Below are 24,185 nucleotides of genomic sequence, written 5' to 3'. Positions count from 1 at the left end.
GCCTGTTTACTCTGATGGTAGTTTCTTTTGCTGTACAGAAGCTCTTTAGTTTAATTGGATCCCATTTGCCTATTTTGACTTTTATTGCCATTGCTTTTGGTGTTTTAGTCATGAAGTCCTTGCCCATGCCTATGTCCTGAATGGTATTGCCTAGGTTTTCTTTTAGGGTTTTTATGGTTTTAGGTCTAACATTTAAGTCTTTAATCCATCTTGAATTAATTTTTCTATAAAGTGTGTAAGGAAGGGATTCAGATTCAGCTTTCTACATATGGCTAGCCAGTTTTCCCAGCACCACTCATTAAATAGGGAATCCTTTCCCCATTTCTTGTTTTTGTCAGGTTTGTCAAAGATCAGATGGTTTTAGATGTATGGTGTTATTTCGGAGGGCTCTGTTCTGTTCCATTGGTCTATATCTCTGTTTTGGTACCAGTAGCATGCTGTTTTGGTTACTGTAGCCTCGTAGTATAGTTTGAAGTTAGGTAGCATGATGCTTCCAGCTTTGTTCTCTTTGCTTAGGATTGTCTTGGTAATGCAGGCTATTTTTTGGTTCCATATGAACTTTAAAGTAGTTTTTTCCAATTCTGTGAAGAAAGTTATTGGTAACTTGATGGGGATGGCATTGAATCTGTAAATTACCTTGGGTAGTATGGCCATTTTCACGATATTGATTCTTCCTATCCATGAGCATGGCATGTTCTTCCATTTGTTTGTGTCCTCTTTTATTTCATTGAGCAGTGGTTTGTAGTTCTCCTTGAAGAGTTCCTTCACATCCCTTGTAAGTTGGATTCCTAATACCTCTTTAATTCTTTACTTCTTCCTTTCCAAACCCACTACCATTGTTTGTAGGGAAAAGGCTCTGCCCTGGTGTCCTGATGAGCCTGCATATATCAAATAGGCCTTCCTATCTCCCCTGGGAGAATGTCATGAGACAGGTCTTGCCTTATCTTGTGTGCATGAGCTTGACCCTGACTTAATTGAATCTGGATTTTCTTCTCATCTGGATTCCTTTATGTTTCCAAATTGAGCTGCTGCCTCCAGTTTCATTTCTCAGTTCTCTCCTTCATTATCTACATCACTGCCAACGTGGCCTCACTAAACACAACTCTGACCCTGTCCTTCCTCACTGCCCTTAGGGAACAAAGATTTTTGTGTTTGCAAACCTCACTTATCTCACTGTTGCATCACCGCCATTTCTCCCTGCATACTGTACCCATACTGCTTCAGCCATGCTCAATTACTTGCATATCCCCAGAAAGACCAGGTACTCTCGATCCTTTTGCACTGGGTGCCTTTACATGGAATATCCTTTCCTTCCTTCCTTAGTAGCTAGCTATTGACCCTGTAAAACAAGCTCAGATGCCTCTTCTTTCAGAAAGCAAATGCTGGTCCACCTACTTTAGCCTGTAGTATATGGTCTCATGAGACTGTCTCATCTCTGTCTTTATACATAGTGTGCAGTCTTTATTGTATCTACATGCCTGAATCCTTTCTAGATTTTGAACCTTTAAAGGAAAGAGTTGTCATTTATCTCTTTATCCTCATATCTTAGCACAGTTCTTACTACAGTGTCAATAAATGTTTGTGGAAGAAGGTAGGGAGGAAGAATAAGGGACACAAATAGTGGTTGTATAATTTTGTATTCCAACTATCATCAAGAAATTATGTAATGTAGATACTGTCATTTAAAATGCTTAAATATCTTAATTCTAGGAAAGATGAATTTATTTTAGGAAAGCTATAATATTCATACTTCTCCAGAGTCATCTTTCGAAATAAACTTATTTATTTAGCAAGTTGCTTTATCTGCATCCTGCTTTATCACTGGGATAATTGTTAACCTCACCAGAGAAGAGAGTATGGGCCCAGGGCAACATGAATGTTCGAAGGAGATGGAAGCCTCTGAGTGTCCGTGGACAAGGAAGATGGGTGTCACCTTTCTTTACTTGATGCTGAGCCTTCTGCAGAATTTTCCCACTAGTGCCATCATACTGTTTTTTATTTCCTGCAAACTATTTAAAATTCTATTGTTGTATATACTTACCGAATGTCTATTCTTCTTTATGCCCAGAACATTCCCTACCCCAGGCCCCATGTCTAGCATTGTCTGTAAACATTTAACTAAGCTTTTTGAAATTATGGAGTATCCATAAATGGATCAAGACCCAACATAGGAAAGTGATTCCAGAGTCAGTTGATGACCACTACCCTTTCTCATGAGGTGTGGCACTCTAAGAAGGTTTTCATGTAAACCTCACCAAAAGAAAAAAATAAAGTGAAATGGAGAAATTTAAAATTCTGTTTACCAGAATTCCTAGGAGGAAGGAAGATCTATTTTTTGTTTTTGTTTTTTTGTAAATACTTTGATAAGCTATTGGGGTGGAATTTGAGACCCTGAAGGATCCTGAGTCCAGGAAGAATTGTTCTATTCCAGGAAAATGGAGGTTTTCAAGCATTGTCCTAGAGGGAAATAGATAAGGTAAAGTGAGGAGGCAGTTGGAAGGCAGTGGGTGTACAGTGTGACTTTTTGTGACTTCTTTAGTTATATGACTAAATAAAGGAAATATTAAATGCAACATAATTTTATTTTTGGAAAGGGAGAGCAAACCAGATAAATAAGCTGGGCTCCCTGTCTAGATGGATACAGGGTAACACACAAAGGTGAAAGGCAGAGAATTGAGGGAAGGATGAAGTTAGCCACAAGAATTCGTAGAAATCAAGGCAAAGGCATTTTGTAGGTGACATGGTTTAGAATTGGAGTTCTAAACCCACAGTTACCCCAGCTGATAAACCAGTTAATCTCATCAATCTCCAAGCTAAATTTGAAGGAAGTTAACATTTTAGTTGATACAATGGGATTTTCTTTCAGTTTTGACTAAAGACTTGTATTAGGACAGGAAGAACACACCACAATATGGATCAGTTACACTTGATGACAACTCCCAGTCAGTTCACATAGCCTAATTAGTCCAGTGTTTAAAAATATTGACTAACAGTGACTTCTGGCCTGCTTTTAGCCTGCTATAGTAAATTAAAAACTCACTGCTACTTTCATTCAGAATCATTTAAATCACCCTTTTGTATATGATGCTATACTAGAAGACAAGATAAATTTTATTCTCCTGATGTGAATACTTATAAAATGTCTGTTTTTTCTCTATGCTTGTCAATCTCCCCCACTCCAAGCCTAGTATTATCTCTAATATTCAGGAGGAGTCAGTGTAGATTTCATAAAACTTGAATGATGTAACTTATTATTCTGAAGTTTTTAATTTTTAAGAAAAGATAGCTTATAATTAATCCCTGACAGTAGACAAGGTCAGAGTTTTTTCGCATGTCAAAATTAACAAACAACCAGTGCCATATGTGAATTTGAAGATCTACATTTAACACCACAATATACAGATACATCCAGAGAAACATTTACTTTCCTTTAATTTGGAAATAACTTTGGAGAATACAATTTTATATTTTAGTTTCAGTTTCACTTTTTTGAGTCCAAATACTGTGTGATTTATTGAACCAATATTTTATTTTTAATTCTTTTGTCCTGAACATAGACTGTCTCTGAATAATGAGTGATAGTCTTAAATTTGTCCAGTCAAAGCATTGAACTAATAGATTATAATAGACTGTATACTAAGTCCGCATTCATAATAAAAGGCTAACTCTAAAGATTTTTAAAAGCATTATATAATTAGTAATTTTAACCCACCAAGCATTGACTTCCACAGGGTATCAAATATTAAAAACTTGGCTGGGCATGGTGGCTCACGCCTGTAATCCGAGAACTTTGGGAGGCCGAGGCAGGTGGATCACAAGGTCAGGAGTTTGAGACCAGCCCAACTAACATGGTGAAACCACGTCTCTACTAAAAATACAAAAAAAAAAAAAAAAAAAAAAAAAAAAAAAAAAAAAAAAAAATTCCCCGGGGTTGGGGGGGGGGCCTGTAATCCTAGCTATTTGGGAGGCTGAGGCAGGAGAATCACTTGAACCTGGGAGGTGGAAGCTGCAGTGAGCCTAGATTGCACCATTGCACTCCAGCCTGGGCAACAGAGTGAGACTCTGTCAGAAAAGCAAAAAACGAAAAAACAAGAAAACTCAGAGAGCTTGACAGAGGTGAAGAAATTCAGGTTAAAAAGTTTGAATCAAAAATCATCAGCTGGTTTCTAATATATCTTTGAGTGTTATTTACCCAAACTGTGTAAAGAGACCATTTGAATTTCTGTAAGATATTTTTCCTTGAGTCAAGGCCATTTATTTATTTGATGCCCATTGATTTGTACACTATTCACAATCACAGGCTTAAAAAACTGCAATCCACATTAGCTGTGTCTTTTCATGCTTTTGCTCCATACCCAGGTAGCTAACAGTTAGTGGGGCAGGAAAATGCCACTGCCTCTTTCTGAACACTGCATGAAGTAAAGGCGCTGCTATAGCTGAGCAAAACCCCTGTGCTGTGTAAAAGAAAAGTTGATCACTATACAGTAGCTTCTGTGGGGAGTTAGGGCTATTCTTAATTTGTGTCCTTAGGGGCTTGAGAATCAATTTAGGAGGAAGAAAATATCTACTCTCCTAGTGCAGTCATTTCTTCTTTTTTGTGGAAGCCTGCTGCTCTCAAGGTTCTTGTTATTTCTCCACCTTCCTTTCCCTGAAATGTGTCTTCCTGCTGTTCTTCTGTTTCTCTCTTCCAGGGTCTGTGCTGTCTCATTTGTTGGCAGCTAAATGGAATTTATTATGCTCCTATTTTCTGAAGCAATTTAAGCACATGATTGTTGTATATCTCTTATCACAGCCAAAGCTTTCAAAGAAAAAAGGAAATAGGGAAGAGAAATAAGCAAAGTTGACATTTTTCCTGTGTCAGAGTAGAAAACACCTTAAACCCTGAAATCAAAAAAGCCTAGGCTTGAAGATCAAGTTATCTGTGTTGGCAGAAATACATCTAAGTATAAAAACAGCTTTGCTGAACATATTTTTTAATATCTTTTCAGTGCCAACTCTAGGGAACTTGAACTTCAAATCTAGGATTCTTTGATTGTATCACTCAGTTCCCCTTAATCTGGCTAACTCCTAGTTATTCTTCAGATTCCATCTTAGATACTTTCTTTTTACCAGTTAAGTGCTTCATAGTAACCCACAGTTACCTATTTATCTACAGTCATCAAGCGTATTCATCTTTTTTTCTAATTACTTATTTTCTTATCCTTCCCTCCCATGAGATTTGAGAGTTCTTGAAACCAGGATAGTATTTTATCTACTCAGTGCCTAATACATTGATTAATGTATAGTAAACACAGTAAATATTTGTTGAATGAATGAAAGAGTACTGTAGACACTGAGATATATAGAACTACATGAGAAATTTCTTTCCTCCCTCCCTCCCTCTCTCCTTCCTTCCTTCCTTCCTTCTTTCTTTCCTTCCTTTCTTTCCTTCCTTTCTTCTTTCCTTTCCTTTCCTTGCCTTTGCCTTTGCCTTTGCCCTTGCCCTTGCCCTTGCTTTTGCCTTTGCCCTTGCCCTTGCCCTTTCCTTTCCTTCATTCTTTCTGGGTCTTGCACTGTTGCCCAGGCTGGAGTGCAGTGGCGCAATCTTGGCTCACTCCAACTTCCACCTTTTGGGTTGAAGCAATTCTCCTGCCTCAGCCTCACAAGTAGCTGGGATTACAGGTGAGTGCCACCACACTCTGCTAAATTTTGTGTTTTTAGTAGAGATGGGTTATCACCATGTTGGCCAGGCTGGTCCTGAACTCCTGACCTCAAATGATCTCCCGCTTTGGCCTCCCAAAGTGCTGAAATTACAGGTGTGAGCCACTGTGCCCGGCTGAGAAATTTATTTCTCATACTCTTTTGGGAGAAATGGAATTAGCAAACATAAAACAATTGTAAAGCAATTTGGATCCAAATTTCACTGCCTCTAGTCACTGAAATAGAGACACCGTGTATTTCTGTTTGTGTGTTTTTACAAGTACAATAGGATTTCATGTACAAGTGATATAATTGTTTCAAACCATAGAAGTTAGAGCAATCTTTAAGGAAGAGGTAGGATTTAAGTGCCAAATTGAAAAGTGGAAAGGACTTAGATGAAGAATATATTTGGAAACCAAGATCTGACCACATTATGCTATATTTGTTAGGGCTACAAACCTGGGGGGAAGATAGAGTTAAATCCGTCTATCAACTGAAAAATACAATGTGATAGGTAAAGTAGGTGTTTCATAGAAAGTTCATTATATTTGAATTATTACAAATGAAATAATTTACCACCCTGCAGATCAAAAGGTGTTGTTCAAATTACTGGAAGAAAAGGAATTGCATTTAGTAGAGCAAACCTGAGGAAAATTGTATGCAAAGATTAAGACATTGGTTAGACTTTCGAATATTACAACATGAAACTTAGACCTAGCCTTTAAAATCTTTTTAAAAAGAGCTTTAAATAAGCATCAAACTTCAATAACACTCTGAGGCCTACCCAAAATAAGGCTAAATGCATTTAAAATTATTTTATTTCTAAGTGATAATAACTGAATGATAAAATATTTTATTATTGAGCTATTTTCCTTATAAGCTTTTAATCAATCTTAATTATATCAGTCTGATAATAATACATTATTTAATATTAAATTTATGCTGTAACAATATAAATTAATTATAGGGCTGCAACTTCTCATTTACTGGATTAAAACTAGAGCTGAGAATCTAAAGTTTCTAACGAAGATTCCTACCTCTGAATAACATTCATTTTGGCTTTGATCTGAATATGATGCCATTGCTTTGAGAATATATCAAATATAGTTGTTTTTACCAGGTAGCTTTGCAGTTCTCAATGTGATTTAGCTAATGTGAATATAAAAAATTAGATGTAAATTGATGTTACAACTAAAATTTCCTCCTGATGCTGTCATTTTAATACAGTTTTATATAATGTCTCTATTTGGTTAGTCCACATTCCTGATGATCTGTTCCAATACATACAGCTTCCATTTAAACCTTATGTTAGATCACATCTAAGATTTAAATGGTTGCAAGTACAGCATAAATTGGGCTACAAGGACACCAGAGCAACTACAGTTAACCTACAAAAACATCCAACATTTGAAGAGTTGTCATGATCAACATAGTCTTGTTTCTGAAAAATTATCATTGGGGAAAGAAACTGAGCAGCTTTGTACCCTAAAGTAGAGGAGCTAATAGAGAGTAAGTTTTCACTGTGAAATTTCTGGGTGAATGCATCTCCTCTGAATGTCCCTGTCAGAGGGAACAGAAGCAGTGGCAAACATAGAGGTACCATCATTAAAGATTATCCTGTGTTTCCTGAGTCGATAGAGGACTAATTTCACCTCCTGGCTCTAATCTCTGAATTCTTAGCCTGGGAGTCCTCAGATGAGCTTCAGGGCAACTGAACTTCATTTTTGGCCCTTCATTTAGGAGGTGGGCTAGGTTGGGAGGCACCAAGCCAGATTTGGAAACAGGAAGTGAGAATCTTAGCCAGCATCAGGGAGGCAGGAACCACAGCCCAGCACTGCTAAGATAGCAATATAGCTCTTTCACTATGGACATCTGTTTTGAGAAGAATTTTGAACTTGTTATAGAAGTATTTTTATAGGACATTAAACCATAACTCACCGAGTCCCTTTTTGGTATATCTTTAGGTCTAAATATATTGAGGATTGTCGTAATTACTCCACAAAAGTTATCTTCAATTGGCAAGGCAGGATCAAGACATATTTATATACACTCAATATAATTGAACCAAGCAGATCATTGTCCTCAGGGGGTTAAGGAGTAATTCCATACATCTCTCAAACAATTCAACATAAAGACTAGTAGCAAATCCTGAATATTGTAGAAGTGTATGAACTTCTACACACTGAATAACTCTCTTTCATATTTGTTTTTTTTCTAAAATATTTTATTTTTGCCTGATCTACAAATCCTTAAATTAATTTTCTTAAGCTTTAGCGATACTTTAGTTATAAAGCACATGATATTAAGGTAAACTTTTAGTAGAAGGAGCAAAATTGTTATTTGTAGTTTCTAATTAACTGATAGTTATAAACATAATATTATTTTTAAGTGTTCAGCTCCTAAGATATGGAGAACCCCTAATGGCAAAACAATTGAGATGGATACGCAGTTCACCATCAGAGCCAGAGAGCTGCAAAATATCTATAAGTGCATTATGCTGAAAAATATCTCTCAAGATGAGAGGCTGGATGTGCTCTTAACTCTTAAACACACTGTAAAGGTATGTTAACTTTCTCTTAGTTTGGGGGTAGAGTTCACTATCAATAAAAAAAATTAATAAAATACTAAAACAAGTAAAGTGTTTTACATTAAGAATTGTTTTGGTATAATTTGGGAAGGATGTGGTTTATTCATTAATATTTACCTAAAAGTTCTCAAAATATGTTATAATACATAATAAATGTAAATATAGTATAATGAATGTAAATATATCTTTATGCAATGAATGAAAATATATGCAGTGTAGCATGAGATTAATCATTACATAAACAGCAATTATTTACATATTTTGACATTTTCAGTGAAAATTGGTTTTAGCAGTTTTAAAGCAGCTCCATTGTATTTTATCTTTTTTCTCATCAGTTATTGATTTTCTGTGTTCTTAATCCTACTTTTAATGAAAACAAGGTTAGTGGATATCACAGATCAAATTTTCCCAAGAAACAAGAAACAAACTCAGAGATGGGTTTTATATTCAGGAAGTTTGTTGGAGAGTGCTATCAGGATAATTCCTGTGAGGCAGTAGAGAAATCAGAATTGGCAGGATAGAGAAGTTAAATTGTGGTGGATTCTCAACAATGACTTCAGCCAGTGTCATGGGGAATTCTGAAACTGGAAAGGCCATCCAGAGTTGTCCTGAATTGAGGCAGGACAGTTTACTCCCACTTTGACCATTTATTGGATGGGCTGCCGCCAGAAGGGCATGACTTTGGATGAGATAACTTTCTTTTTTATAGAGCAGTTCTCAGAAAGAGCCTCACTTGAGAGTTGTCAGCCAACAGTCTACCAGGATGGGGAGAATACACATACTGTTGCCTAGATCCACTTCACGTAGGTTTTAGGATTAGCTCCTCCGGATTTAGATAGGCCCCAAAGCAAGGTTAATAAGAAAAACTGCAGCCCATAGTGTAGTCATTGGCTTTAAGGCCACAGGAGATACTCACTGTTTCCTTCCTCTACTATCTATTTTAGATTTCCTTTTCCCTGAACTAGCACCTTGACTGGTCCAGTTGGTCTACTTTTTAGAGTGACTTGCAGCTTGAGAGGTCTGAACCACAGGTCACTATGCTTTTCTCAGGCTGAGGCTACCAGACTTCCATTTACTGTCAAAATCAGGAAAAAGATATACCAAGAAATGCCCACTACCTGGGTGCCAAACATATTCTTCTCTGTCCCTATTGGGTAATAACTGCACCATTGCTTTTGAAGATCAGAGTCAGTTACCTCTATAACTAAGGAAACACTTGCCTTGCCCACAGGTCTCTTGGCCTGCAGAGTTTAGGCATTAGTTGTAGCTCGGAGTTTAATAGAACTTGCACTATGTCTTACATTAGAAGAATTTTTCCTCCAGAAATTAGGACCTGTAAACTTAGAGTCCAGAGTTATGGCAGGAAGCAAAAATTTCCCAAGTAGTAAGTGGGGCCATTTTTACTTTCATCTCTGTTCCCAGGCTAGGGCAGTTTCAGGGGCTTCCACTTGGTTTTCCTCATCATGATAGCTCTTACTCCACAGGTCAAGAAATCAAGGGTAGTGAGGCTGTGCCAACTATCAAGTATTCTATTCCAGTTATATATTCATGGACTAGGGAAATGAATACTGGGTGGCCCTTTGAACCCAGTAGGGCCAAGACTTGATTTAGTTTTTGTTTTCACATACCCCAGACTCTCACAGGATCCTGGGTCTTTATACTGCCACAGCAATTAGTCATTTGATTCAGGATGTCCCTGAGAAGAAACATGACCTTAGATGAGGCAGTTTGTTTTCAGCTGATGGTAACTGTCTATCTTTAGGCAAGATGGCTCTCTTCAGCACAGGGAATGCTCAGAGAGAGGCTCAGTGGAGGGCTGTCAGCTACCACAACTTGCCGCTGAGAGTCTCCTTCAGTGCTGAAGTAGGGCTGATCTGGGCAACACACTCGAACTTTCATTACAATGAATATGTTTTCTATATTTCTAATTAAAGGGGGAAACCCTACTGTTATTAGGACCATTGGTATAGTTCTTGCGTTTTATAGCCCAAATTAAATAATTTACATTATTTTATTTAATTTATCCTGACCATAATGTAAGCTCAATATTTAATGTAAGCTTATATAATAAGTGGGCAATACAGGTAAAAAGTATTTGGGTTCTGAATTGTGCTTTTGAGTTCTCAAGTTAATAAAACACTTGGCAGATACTTGTTCAGTATAGCACAGAAATATAGGTTGTTTCTGAGTGATCATCTGTATTAACTAAAGTTTATGCATAAGCAGTGGATTAGATAACTGCATGGTCAGTCTGTTTTGGTAATCAATATGGCCCAGATTGCCAGAACATACAGGCATAGATATTGTAGTGAAAATCAGTGGTTCACTATATATAACAACTGAAAACTGCCGGCCATATTTAGGTCTATCTAAGTGAGCTACATGACTACAAACCTGAGAATTTCATAAGCATAACATTTTGATATCCTGTGTAGGTTTCTTTACTCCTAACTGTAAAGAACACTCTTTCTGTTGATGAGTTTGTGTGTCTGTCCTGCAAGGCACACAAAACTCTTAAAACACATTAAATAATTGGGTAAATGGTTCTTCCTGGGAGATCTCCATAGATATCTTGCATTTCTTACCAGCAGAGACACTGACTGCCTTTTTTCTGGACTACCTTTTCAAAGATGTTTGCATAGTGACCAACCTTGAAAGATAGAGATAGGTAGGGAGGGAGAAGCAGTAGGTCCGGAGGTAGGAAATAAACATGATACTTACAGAGGGCAGTGAAAATACCAGATTGGCAAAAAGAGAGTGCATAGGGAATACAATATAAATCCTGACGTAATTAGGACCAGTAATTATAAAGGCCAAAGGATGGACTCATAAAAGGCAAATCATGCATATCTTACTATGTTTAGTATGAAATATTCATGTATACATGTACCTGAAAATATTTTGATGGAGGGTTAAAGTCTTTAAGCACAACTCAAATTCTGACTCTTCATTTATGGCTGCACAACCTTAAAATAAGTTAATATTTCTTATGAAAATCAGTTTTGTCATTTGTAAAATTAGTTACTTTGAGAATATGTATGTGTGTATCTACATGTATGTAGATATATATACACACACATATATAAACATAAAAACTTAATATAGTGCCTTACAAAGGGGGGGCCTCAATAAATAATAGGTGTTATTTTGATGGTAGTTACTAATACAGACCAGTGAATTTTAAACCTCAGTACATATTAGAATCACCTGGAGAGCCTGCAAGAGGGACAGCATGAATGAATATGAGCATAAATGAGTATAAACCTAGGCCCCACTTCAGAGCAGTTAAATTAGCTCCTCAGGTATGAGGACAATATTAAAATTTTTAAAAATCTCCATGAGGTCCTTCTAAAGTGCCTCCAGGGTAAAGGACCACTGATGCAGACTCTCATATTAGCCTTACCAACCATGTAGTACAAAGTACAGAAGAGCATTATTTTACAATTAATGACTTTATCTTCTGACTCCTTCATTCGAGCTGTGTATCTTCCAGTTTTCCCTTGGGCAATTGGAGGACCTAATAAATACTTCTACATTAATCACTTTATTACTTGTGGATTTTTCATCCAGCCACACTCATTTATATTACTTTATAAAAAATATTGTGACCTATAATAAATAGGCAGAAAAGTGAATAAAATATATACGTACAGTTTAACAAATATTAAACAGGATGTTGCCAACGTTTCTGGTGTCCTCTTTTCCCTTCGAATTACAATTCCTCCTGTCATCTCCTAGAAGTAACTTATCATACGGACTTTCATGGTAGTCATTTTCTTGATTTTTCTTCATAGTTTTACCACCTCTGTATAAATATTTAAATAATATGATTTAGTGTTGCTTATTCTTGAATTTTATTTGACAGAATTGTACTATATCTTTTATTTTGTATCTTCAGTATTTTGCTTAAAATTAATTTGTTAAGATTGAAGTTTTGTTGTATATAGCTATATATACAACAAAAAATGAACTATAGCTATAGTTCATTTATTTTCATATATTAGATAATTTATTGTATAAATAAGCCATAATTTATTAATGTAATCAATTTATTTATGGACAATTGGCTGTTTCTAATTTTCAGTTAATATGAACAGTAGAGCTCTACATGCACATTTCTTTAAAGCACTAAGAGTAGAATTCCTGGGTCATAGATTATGCATATATTTAACTCTAGTGTGTTGGATATACCGATTTTTTTCCAAATTAGTTTTGCCAATTTATACTCCTATTGGCAATGCTTCATTTCTTTTGGAATGTAGATTTTGGTTTATTTCGGTGGCAATTTGAAAATGAACTTAGTGATTTGTAAAATTTTATACCATATATTTTTGTGTTTTGTGTAGGAACATGAATGTAAACTAACTCAGGAAATTCTAGAATTGATTGACAGAGAGGTTGACCTTATGATGAGAGGAGTCAAACATCATAACCTTGAAGGACTCAGAAAAAGAATTGCGACACTCTTTTTTCATTATATCAAAACACCTCTGTTTAATCCTGAAGTTGCAAAATACCTTAAGGTATTCTACTTCTTTCTCTATATTCCTTTTTCATAATCCTAAGATGTGGTATAGTAAATTGAAGTATATTCAAGTTTTGCTTTAACACTTTCCTTGGAGTCCACGTGGAATACCATCTTATTGGTGGTACCTCCTTTGAATGATTATTTTGTATGTTTGTAAACTACACTTACTCACTTGACTTCTGTGTATTTCCAACTTTCAATTATTTCCTAATATCTTCACCAACTTTCCAACTGAATATTGCATTATGTTGAATATATTATGATTTTTCACACCTCCATGGCTTTGTACATACTGTTGGTTTCCCCTGGAATGCTATTCACTATTTACCCCGCCAATTCCTCTTCATTTTCTAAGACTCAACTCTGATCTCTTCTCCTTCATGAGGCGTCACAGGGAGTTAAATTGTTTTTTTCTGAGATTCTATGTTATACCTTGTCTGTGTTCCTTAAAACACTTATCACATAGTTATAGTTATTACTGAACAGATCCATATGGATCTTCTGAGAGAACTTCAAATGTAATGTATTTGAATTACACTATCTTCTCCAACTCCAATGTCGTTAGGCTTCTGTGGGAATTTTCATTGCCTTCTTACTGTGCAGAGCTATTTAAAACACTATTAGTAAAACTCTTGGAGTGGAGAATGCTATCAGAGAATTATAGTTTTATTTCAATGATTATATTCAGTTAAAATTTACTTAAAAAGCTGACTAAACATCTTTAGTTTTTTTGAAAAAACAAAATCTCATATTTAGTCAAGACTTCTAGAAGAATAAATACTGTTTAATTTTATATTTTCAAATTGATTTTTTAAAACCTGATTGTATTGCAAAAGAATATTAAAATATAACAAAAGCCCAAGAGAAAAGTTCCCATTATATTATTTCTTATTCAAACCAGTGTTTCATTTGTCTGAGCCACCTTCTTTCTCTGTAGACTTATTCAGTTTATATTTGGAGTAATACAATTGATAGAGTTTCTACAACTTTACCTAATGTTATCTCATTTTATTTATTTTTAAATTTTACCTTTGTTAACATGTACTCTTTTGGTAAGTTCTGAAAATGTATAGAGTCATATAACCAGTAGCACAGTCAAAATAAGAAATGGTCCTATCATCCCCCAGAATTCTCTCATGCTGCCACTTTGTAGTCAGCCCTTTCCCTAACTTCCCGATCCTTGGCAAACACTGATATGTATTTTATTTTTATAGTTTTATCTATTTCAGAAGGTCATATAAATGGAATCATACTATATGTGGTCTTTTGAGACTGACTTCTTTCACTTAGCGTGTTGCATTTGAGATTCACCCATGTTTTTGAGTGTGTCAGTGGTTTGTTTTATAGTCGAAAATATTCCAATATCTGGATATACAAGAGGTCTTTAAAAATCCATTCACAGTTGTAGGACATTTGGATTGTTTAGAGTTTTGGTCTTTTATGAATAAAGTCATTATAAGTACTAGATATGAGTTTTTGGGTAAATTGATTGTTTTGGGGTAAATTCCTAGAAAGTGGCATGTTGAATCACATGGTAAATGCATGTTTACTTTAAAAAGAGACTACTAAACCTTTTCTTCCAAACTGACTGCACCATGTTGCATTTCTGCCTGCAGTATGTGATAAATATATTAATTAAGATACAGGGTTTAAAGTTTGTTCTTGAATCTAGGACATACCTATGGATTATCCTCTACTTCTTTTTTGGGGGGAATATACTCTTTAATATCTTAAACTACTGGCTGGATTTAAAAGTTACTGGCTTTAAAAAGGAATGGCTCATTTGCACATTTTAGTTTGCATAGTGGGAGAAGAATTTGAAGGAACACCACTACCCCACAACCACTTTTGGGAGTAGGCCAGCATGAAGTACCCAGTGTACTCTGGAGAATGCATAGAGTTAAATTCTGCAGCAAATGGAGCCCTCTGTCATCATAATCATAATGAGTTTTTTTTTTCTTGCACAATTTCAGATGGGTAGAGAATATCTTTCCATGGCATTATAATAAATGCTCCATCTATAATGGAGGGGTGTGCTAACGTGTTTTCATGAGGTTGACTGATATATTTGCTAATTTAATGCATAGGAGGCATGAAGAGAAAATAATCATTTAAGATAAACAAAATGTGTAAATCTCAGAATAAGAAAATAAACCAGATAAGTTGTCTTCTGGATCTTTGATCACGTACCCCAGATCACTCTTCTTTTCTCTCGAAGAATTGACTACCTTTTAAATTTACATATTGTCTTATCTCCCAAAATTACAAGACAAGGGACAATGAAGTTTTTAAACAATATTACCCTTCGGGAAGATGGAGCGTTTAGGAAAAGTAAGGCAGAGTAGAAGGGAAGGTGCAGAAAGGTAACAGATGTTCAGAACAAAGTAAAACATTGGAAGGGATTTTAATGGTAAATATTTTAAATCCACATTGAGTAAGAGAAAAAATTTATACAACATTGATGTCTATTTCCTTCTTTATAAAAATATTTTTTGAAAGTCTTATATATCACATGCAAACTCTGTTGCTGCTTGATCTTTACTTTCATGGAAGCCAGAGGTACTGATGTACCATAAATTAGGAAAGACTGGCTTATATACATTTTGATTCAGTTTGTGTTGAGATGTTCACAATTCACTCATTCATTCATGCCCATAGTGAATAGTGAATTTTTAGCCCATAGTGAATGATTGGATTGATTATTTTATTGGTAGAATTACTCTCTGTCTATTGCTTTAGACATAGAATTTCAAACTTTGAAAATTAATCATTTGAACTAATCCAAATTTATTTTGAAGATAAATTAAACGAGAAGAACAATTGGTTTAGTGGGTTTTTACTTATATGTGAATCTAGCTATTGCCTATAGGAATAACTAATGTAGAACTGAAAAAAATCTAAACTTTTCTTAACAATAAAAAGCCTCTTCCTACTATTTTTTCAGTCAATTAATTTTCTAAGTAGTTTTACAACAAATGTCTTAAGAATTGATGAATAACAGATTTTCAATATTTTGGCAGGATGAATAAATACTGCTTGAAATTTAGATTTTCTATAGAATAAGAAGTTAAGGGAAAATATAATTTTGGAAATTAGCCAACTTTTTTTTTTTTAATCTCATTCTAAGATAAGTTAGCCCTTGATGCTTCTATTGGTTGGGATCATATTTGGCCTGGCCTGGCTTATTTCTTTCTTTCTTTATTTTACTATTTAGGTCCCTCAAGACCCATTGAAATTTTATAAAAAGATTTACTTTTGCCACAGTTGCCAGCTTTATTTGCCTTCTACAGAGTTTTCTGTATCATCCACCTCACGCCGCATATACCGGTGTCGTAACTGCATTAGCCTTGAGAATGAGGCTCAAAAACGAGAATCATTTTTGAAGTACAAATGTTTACTTCAACAGCTCTACTTTACAGAAGCTGATTATGAAGATGATTCTAAAATTGCTTTCTTGATGCAGGTATGGTCAATAAGGGGTGCCAGTTATAGCTGAAGCCTGTCAAGGAGGCTGTCTTGCAATCTTATGCATGTTTGTGTGTGTGTGTGTGATTGTTTAATGACTCTCTATTCCACTAGACTGTAAGCTCTGTAAAGGCAGGAGTATGCTTTTTATTCCTCCTGCTCACCATTATACCTCTATAACCTAATACAGTACCAAGTTTTTATTTAAGGCCCTCAATATTTGTTGAATGAATGAATGACTTTTACAGAAACTGATGTTACATATACACATACTAGTGTTTATGAATAACAGTACTAATTAGTGTAAACCAAATGTGACCATAATGGTAAATAACACCAAAAGTGAAAGCTAAGGCTTATAGAAAAAAAAAAAAAAACCTTAGGGAAAGACTTTGATACTTGTCTATGTAAAGTGTTGGTATGATACCACACAACTGGAAAGTTTCTGGCCAGAGTTCTTTTGGATGAATCACTGCATTGGATCATTGACCCTATCAGCAATCTGCTTCTCATAAGAACTTCTAGCTCTGTGAGAGGGTGGAGCCTGTGAGATCAAGAACTCTGACCTGAATTCCTAACTTAACCACTACTTTGGTCTCTTTGGTTATTCCATGACTTCTATTGGGTTGTTTAGGCCAGAGGATAGTCTGTGTCTCTACAAAATAAAAACAAATTCCTGACACTGTTTGGATTTATGTAAGGGAGTGAGAAAAGAGAAGGACTTACTTGTTGATATGACTACCTAACATGAGCCACTTATTAATAAAAGTATGTTATAGCTCACTATTCACCTCATTAATGATATTTGTGTTCACAGACTGTCAAATAAGGGCAAATTTTCTGTAAATTAAAGTTATTAATTAAAATGAACTAAACTGTTTAATAACAAATAGGAAAATAGGCACTACTATGAATAGAAAACTTTATAGAGATTAAAAAACAGGTACCAAATGTGATGTGCTTTGTTAAAAAATTATTCTAAATCAGTAGCTTTCAAACTCTTAAATCTCAATCTACAGTAAAATGTATTTTATGACAACCTGATATAGGCATGCATGATAATTCTCAATACTCAGTACCTATATGGCTGTACATACATTATTGAGTTAATCAGCACAAAAGTCCCATCAAAATAGGCCTATTTCTATTCTGCAGATGAGGAAAGTGAAGTACTGAGTGGTTAACAAACTTGTCCAAGTTTGTGCTACTAAGTACCAGCACCAGGATTGAAAACTAGGCAGTTTGAGTCCCAGTGTCCATACATGTAAACACATGCTGTTCTGCCTCAGAAATAAGAGTTTCCAAAATAATGTTTATCTTTACCCCTATGGATGCACTCTGATGTTTTCTATTCAATCTCAGTCTACTTATTCTAATTTCCATTTGGAAAACTTTAGTATCACCCAAGAGGTAGCAACCCACAGTTTGAAAAACACAAATTAAAATGATTACATATTTTGTCCAATAGAATGAATATTTTTTTAATAAATTTGATGTTTATATCAGCTTAAATTCTTATTTGCTACTTTTATTCAGGAATTGTTGACATGACAGATGTATATTTCCTTGTAGAGAATCTTATATGTACTAGGGCTTTAATATAAGTCACCAGCAAGTGCTGCCTCAATATTCCATGTTGTATTAGTCAGATTTCTCCTGAGAAACAGAACCAATAGGAAATTTTATACATATATGCTATATATATACTTATAAGGAGATTTGTTACAAGGAATTTGCTCACATAATTATGGAGGCTGGTAAGTCTAAAACCTAAACAGCTGATGGCCCAGTTGAAGTCTGACGACTATCAGGCTGCTATAGAACCAGGAGGAGCCAATGTCTCAATTCAATGGCCATTAGGCGAGAACAGTCTTCCTTACTTGGGGGCAGGGTCAACTTTTGTTCTATTCAGGCCTTCAACTGATTGGATAAAGCCCACTCACATTATGGAGGACAATCTGCTTTACTCAGTTTATTGACTTAAATGTTAATCTCATCCAAAACTACCCTCATATAAACACCAGAATACCATATGACCAAATATCTGGGTATCCTGTGGCCTCGTCAAGTTGATGTAAAAATCAACCATTACACATATTGAATGAAAAAATTCTAGGGGAGCATTGTAAACTTTCAGATAAGGATAATCTCCATTAGATGTGATTTAATTTCAATACTGTATCTGTGTAGGATTTTGGTCTATTACTTTTCCAATGTCTAGGATTAGCAGACAAATATGAGTGTCCAGTAACTTCCCCCCTTGTAATTGGTGTAATTTTGATTAATATTTATTTCAGTAATAGTATTTGAGGCATAATTTGAATGTTTGAACATTCTCATAAACAGTAAATCTTGTGAACAACAGCAAAGATTAGCATATATTAAATGTGAACATGATGTCATGTAAAATGAAAAGGTGAAAGCTAATATATACAAAAAGTAAACATTCTGCTTAGACAAGAGATTTGAGTGTTGTACTAGTCACCTCGTTTATCTGTAATGCATACAAATACTGCCTAATAGGCAATAGTATTGCTCTATTACTGCAAAAATTTCAAGTACAATGACTACTTGAAAGGTAGAAAGCTCTTACAGACTGCCAACCACACTTATCATGTGCATATTTGACATTTACATGCAAATAAACACGTTATTCTGTATGATACAATTTCAAAATTATTAGTACAGTTGAGCAAGTAAATTAAAAACAAAAATGTAAACAAGATGCATTTTGAATGTAAGTGAAATATATAAAACATTGAATTTTAAAAGTCTATAAATTTATTTTTCATAGCAGTTGTGTACAGAGTATTGTCTTTTTTAGCATTAAGTAAAAGCTAGAATGCATTAGTTGAGCTTAATATATTGAATTATCAATTTATGAAATACTGTCGTAGCTGATGATGACAGGTTCTTTTTGTTTTTTACTTTGGCAAATTGTTAGGTTTTGTCTACTCATTTTACAGAAAATATTTCCGCTCTCATACTTTTCCACAGAAGCTTTTTAAAAAAATGTTCTTTTTACATGCTTATACTTTGTTGAGTTTGTCCCTCTCTGGCAATTCTTAATTTATAATGCAGACCCCATGATAAAAGTCATTCCAAGAGTTTTAGCTAATAAAGTTTACATTTTAAAAAAGTTTTAAACAACTATTTCATTACCCCTCTTTTTTATTGAAATAACCAAGTCTTTTAATTAACACTAAGTGAATTACTTATCTTTATTAAATCTCAACTTCCTGTGTTCGCTTCAGCAGTCCATATACTGAAACTGGAACCATACAGAGAAGATTAGCATGGCCCTTGGACAAGGATGACATGCAAACTTGTGAAGTGTTCCATATAAAAAAAACTCAGCTTCCTCATTTGTAAAATGGCAGTAAAAGGTTTTAAAAGGTCCCGACAATGGTCCTGAAATTAAGATGGTACTTACTAATGAATTTTTTAAAATCATTCAATACCATATGTTTATTATGGTAACATTACAGTATTATTAAGATTATATTAAGATAAAATTAGCATACTGAAATAAATTTATACTGCTTACTCTGGTTTAGAGATGGGGACGCAACTGTGAGACTGATAATGTAGTTTAGGCAAAATGAACAGAAGTTTAGTGAAAAATAAGGGGCTATGTGTCATTGAAACCTAGTGAATAATATTTCACTTAAAAATACTCTATAACTTAATTATTTGCTCAAGTAATATAATAATCTTAAACGAATTTAAACTACATTGTTTTTAAAACTTGCTTTGACGTGCAGCTACAAGACATTCAGTACCTGACAGAGAACATCTGGGCATCCCAGTCTGTCCTCAGTGCCTGGGACGATCTCAGTGATCTGGTCATGGTCAGATGGAATAAATCCCTGGAGTGGTCCCCCTGGAACTGTATTCTTCTTACCAAAGATGAAGCGGCTGCTCATCTCAACCTAACAAGTATTGAAGAGGTAAGAAAGGTGAATTTTATTTGTGAAGTTGATTTAATCATTGGAATTATTAGAGCTAACTGGACTGCCTTCTAATATATTCCATGCTTAAATACTGCCATCAGATTAAGAAACAGAACTTGTGGATTAACAGCAAAAAAATATATGAATGGCATATATGGCACAGATTAAATAAAAGGTTTATATAAGAGATTTGAACATATTACAAGTCCTAAACATCATACCAGTCTCTCCTAATAGCAAGTTTAAGCATATTCCACAGTAAATTCCATGAAGGCAGCGATTTTGTTCAGCTTATTTACATCTATTTCTCTGATACCTACAATACTGACTGTTGCAGAGTGGAGTTTCTGAGTATTTGTTGAATGAATAAATGTGCATTACCACCAGATAGGTATTATGGAACCCAGAATCTGTCCTTCTTTGATTAATTATCATGAGTCTGCTTAAAAACACCCAACTTTCAAATTTTTTTCATAATTTTGTGCTCTAAATGGCAATCATACTGATGGAGTGTAGTTCTGATGCTCCATTTTTCATTTGCTTCCAGCTTTCCGGGAGTGGAGCAAGCACTGTAAACATTAAATGCCATTTACTGTAATTTTAGTAACTTACATGATGCAATCTGTAAAACATTTTGATGGGTAAATTGAGGGGGCTCCTGAAGAGTTCCTAGAGAGTTCCAGTTACACTAAATTCAGGATCCCAATAATTAATACTGATTCTCTGCATTCTTTAACTCTGTGCAAGTTATCAGCTAAGTAAAGTAAAGAAATTACAAAATACAATAGTCATTTAAAATAGTGTGAGTCCCTGTTTGGTTTTTTCATGGAACAAGGGGTGATTAATATAAAGATAAGAAACTAGGTAAGGTTTTAGTTTTTAAATATTTTTTTAGTTTTAGGAAGCAAGGCTAAGGAAAATTTCACTCTAGGGATTGAAAGAAAAGGTAGCAATAAGTTGAAGCTGTGTTAAATGTTATATTTAGTAAACTAAGCTGCCTCATAAATATTTAACCACAGGAAGCATAGTAAATACTAGCAATATCATTTCATCTAGGACCCATGATGAGATTGAGGTTCATTCCCAAAGCTGATATTCCAGTGCTTCTTCAATTAATCCACACAACTCCCTTTGTGCATTTAATCAAATTACTGCAGTATCAAATTAAATGTTCTATTCACATGCATTTCTAATTTCAGAATGCCAGTCTTACCAAATTTCTATAAAGGGCACCAAGATTTGCAACCAGACAAACTGGAAGAACATTTGCCTTTTTTATGGTTTTGGGCTGATACAGTCTTTTAACTATTAACTTTCAGCCCAGTTAAAGAGTAGTTTGTGTCTTGCAGAAAGATGGGACGTTTTCAGAATTTTCTTAATGTTCAGAGATATTTGCTTTCTTAAGAAGTTAAAAAAATGCTTTAAAGTTAATCTGAAACAGGTATAGGAAACGTGGAAAAACACTTTTCGTTAATGTGAACTTGAAGTGGAGCAGATTGATCTCTCCTTGTGTGCACATTGGCCAAAGTAGGAACAATCATGGACTTAAAATCAGTAATCCTGACCCAGTTACTCAAATCTCTGTCACTGACAACTTTACATTAAAACCTGCCCTCTTTGCTTCATAAATTTTTAGAAAGATTAGCTAAATAAGTGGAATCAGTAAAGAGGATAAAAGCAGCCCTGGCTCTGAATTCTAGCTTTACCATTCATGAGTTGGGAGAAATTGGACAAATTTGTGAATGTCTCAATTACCCAGTTTCTTGTCTATAAAAAAGAGATAATGGTATCTCATCATAGGGAAGCTTTGAGTAGACCATTATTTAAAGCTTTCCACATAGTTTTTTTTTGGCATGAATAAACTTACATAGTAACTATGAAAGCACTTTAAATTTTTTTGATGTATTTTTAATTTCCATAAAAGCAATATATTATTGGCTTAGAATCTGAACATAGTAAAAAATGTAATGTAGAAAGTAAAAGTCTCAGAGGTTGAGGGAATAGGAAGAGATTTGTTAAGGATAACACAAATTATAGCTAGATAGGAGGAGTGAGTTCTAGTACTGTTCTGTGGCACTGTAGGTTTTCTATAGTTAATTACAATATATAGTTCCAAATAGCTAGAAGAAGCATATCAAAAGTTCCCAGCACAAAGAAATAATAAATGTTTGAGATGAATATGCTAATTACTCTGATCATGATATATGTATCATCCCGTCACGATGTACCCCATAAATATGTATAATTATTATCAATTTAAAAATTTTAAAAATGATTGAATGAATAAAGGAAGGCAAATAAACAAATCTCCCATATAGAATTCTAAATAATTTATGTATATACTCTCCACTCTTAAGGAGTTGGAGAATAACTCTCCACCCTTTAAGTATGGGCTGTGCATTACTCCTTTCCAAAGAGTATATTATGGATGGAAGGGGAGGAACTTCACAGTAGAGAAACCTGACAAGCACTACCTCAGCCAGGTAATCAAGATTAACAGCAGGAGTGGTGTCATGTTGATGGTATGTACCGTTGATTGATGTGAGGAGAAGACCACTTCACCCCTGTGGTCTTCCTCCCCAAACCCATCCCTTCAGTCTAATAATGAAGAAAACATAGGACAAACCCAGATTGAGAAACATTCAGGAAAATGTGGGTGTGGGGTATATGGGACCTTTCTGTAATATTCTTAGAACTATTTGTGCACCCAAAGAATTTGTGGACATAGTTTAAAACCATCACATCGCTATTTCAAGAGAGTGGACCTTATTTCAATGGGAAAAAAGGTCTCTTGATGTCCACCCATCCCTATCTCCATGTTGCAATGATAACTACTATTTCTTATGTATATAATAATCTATTGAAATCCTTCTGGAAGTTTCCTATGTGTATGTAAGTATATACACTTTACTGTAGCAGGAATTTCATATTAAATGACTCTGAGACTTAGTTTCTTTGCTTTACTTAACAATATAAATAATATAATATGGAAATATATTCAGTTATTTAAGAGTTACTTATTAGTGCCTTGAACACATATATCATAATTTATCTCATCGTTACTAATTTATAGTTCTGTAAAGGCACTTTGAAAACCTATAAAGTTCTGTACATGTGTAAGTTAATGTAGCATAAAAAAAGTGTGTTTTTCTTGAATGAAATATGGGCTATGAAGTGGTAGAAACAGTTAGATTAGCTCAAAAGATGAATATTTTAACCTAGTAAATTTTTCTGTTAAGAAGAAATTTTAATAAGCCCAGGATACCCTTATATAATGCTTTCTTCTCCTTCGGTCCTTTCACCCAGGACTTTCTTTATCTTTGATTTGACCTTTTTTATGAAGGGAATGTCTTATTCTCAGAAAATAAATTTTAGGAAGAAGTGTAGGTAGTATTTGTGATTTGACTGAAAAGAGGGCCAATTAAGATTAATAGGTAATAGATTATATTTATTAATTTAACCAGAATTTACTTTTGAATGTGCCAAATACTATACTAAGTAATTACAGAGAAACAAGAAAATTTAATGAATATAACTTTTTGTTGTCTCAGCTGCATTTGGGTTCAGCTACAAGAACAGAAAAATCAATTTATGATTTAATCAAATGTGAGTTTACTTTTCTTATGTAACAAGAAAGTTCAAATGTTGGCAGTTTGGGGCTATTATGGTGGATCACCTTGTTCTCAGAAATTCAAGCCATCTCACTTTTTCCTCAGCCATATTTAATCTTCAGCTTTCTCTCTCATGCTTGATGGACTCTTAGTGATAGGAGAGCTAGTTCATCTACTTCATTACATGTACCTCTCAGTAATGGCAAAAGGCTAGATGTGCTTAATAGGCGAGTCTTCCCACTCTTAAAAGTCCTGTTAAAAGTCTTTATTCAATTATATATATATAAATAATTATATAAGATTATATATATTGTGTATAATTAAATAATCTTGGAAGACATTTAGTCGTCATGTCTCCTTAG

General features: G+C 34.6%; 1 protein-coding gene across 1 annotated transcript in view; it reads left to right on the top strand.

Moving 5' to 3' along the window:
- Positions 1-24,185, top strand: part of IQUB (IQ motif and ubiquitin domain containing) — a 78,134-nt gene that overhangs the window by 52,582 nt on the left and 1,367 nt on the right. Inside the window, exons 9-12 of the mRNA XM_017854312.1 lie at positions 8,069-8,239; positions 12,613-12,789; positions 16,009-16,257; positions 20,024-20,209. Coding sequence (XP_017709801.1) covers positions 8,069-8,239; positions 12,613-12,789; positions 16,009-16,257; positions 20,024-20,209 — 783 coding nt within the window. The remainder of the gene's footprint in view (positions 1-8,068; positions 8,240-12,612; positions 12,790-16,008; positions 16,258-20,023; positions 20,210-24,185) is intronic.

Source organism: Rhinopithecus bieti, unplaced genomic scaffold (genome assembly GCF_001698545.2).
Source record: "Rhinopithecus bieti isolate Rb0 unplaced genomic scaffold, ASM169854v2 scaffold_36410, whole genome shotgun sequence".
Taxonomy (NCBI): domain Eukaryota; kingdom Metazoa; phylum Chordata; class Mammalia; order Primates; family Cercopithecidae; genus Rhinopithecus; species Rhinopithecus bieti.
Note: the sequence above shows the minus strand (reverse complement) of the source record. Positions and strands in the feature narration are given on the sequence as shown.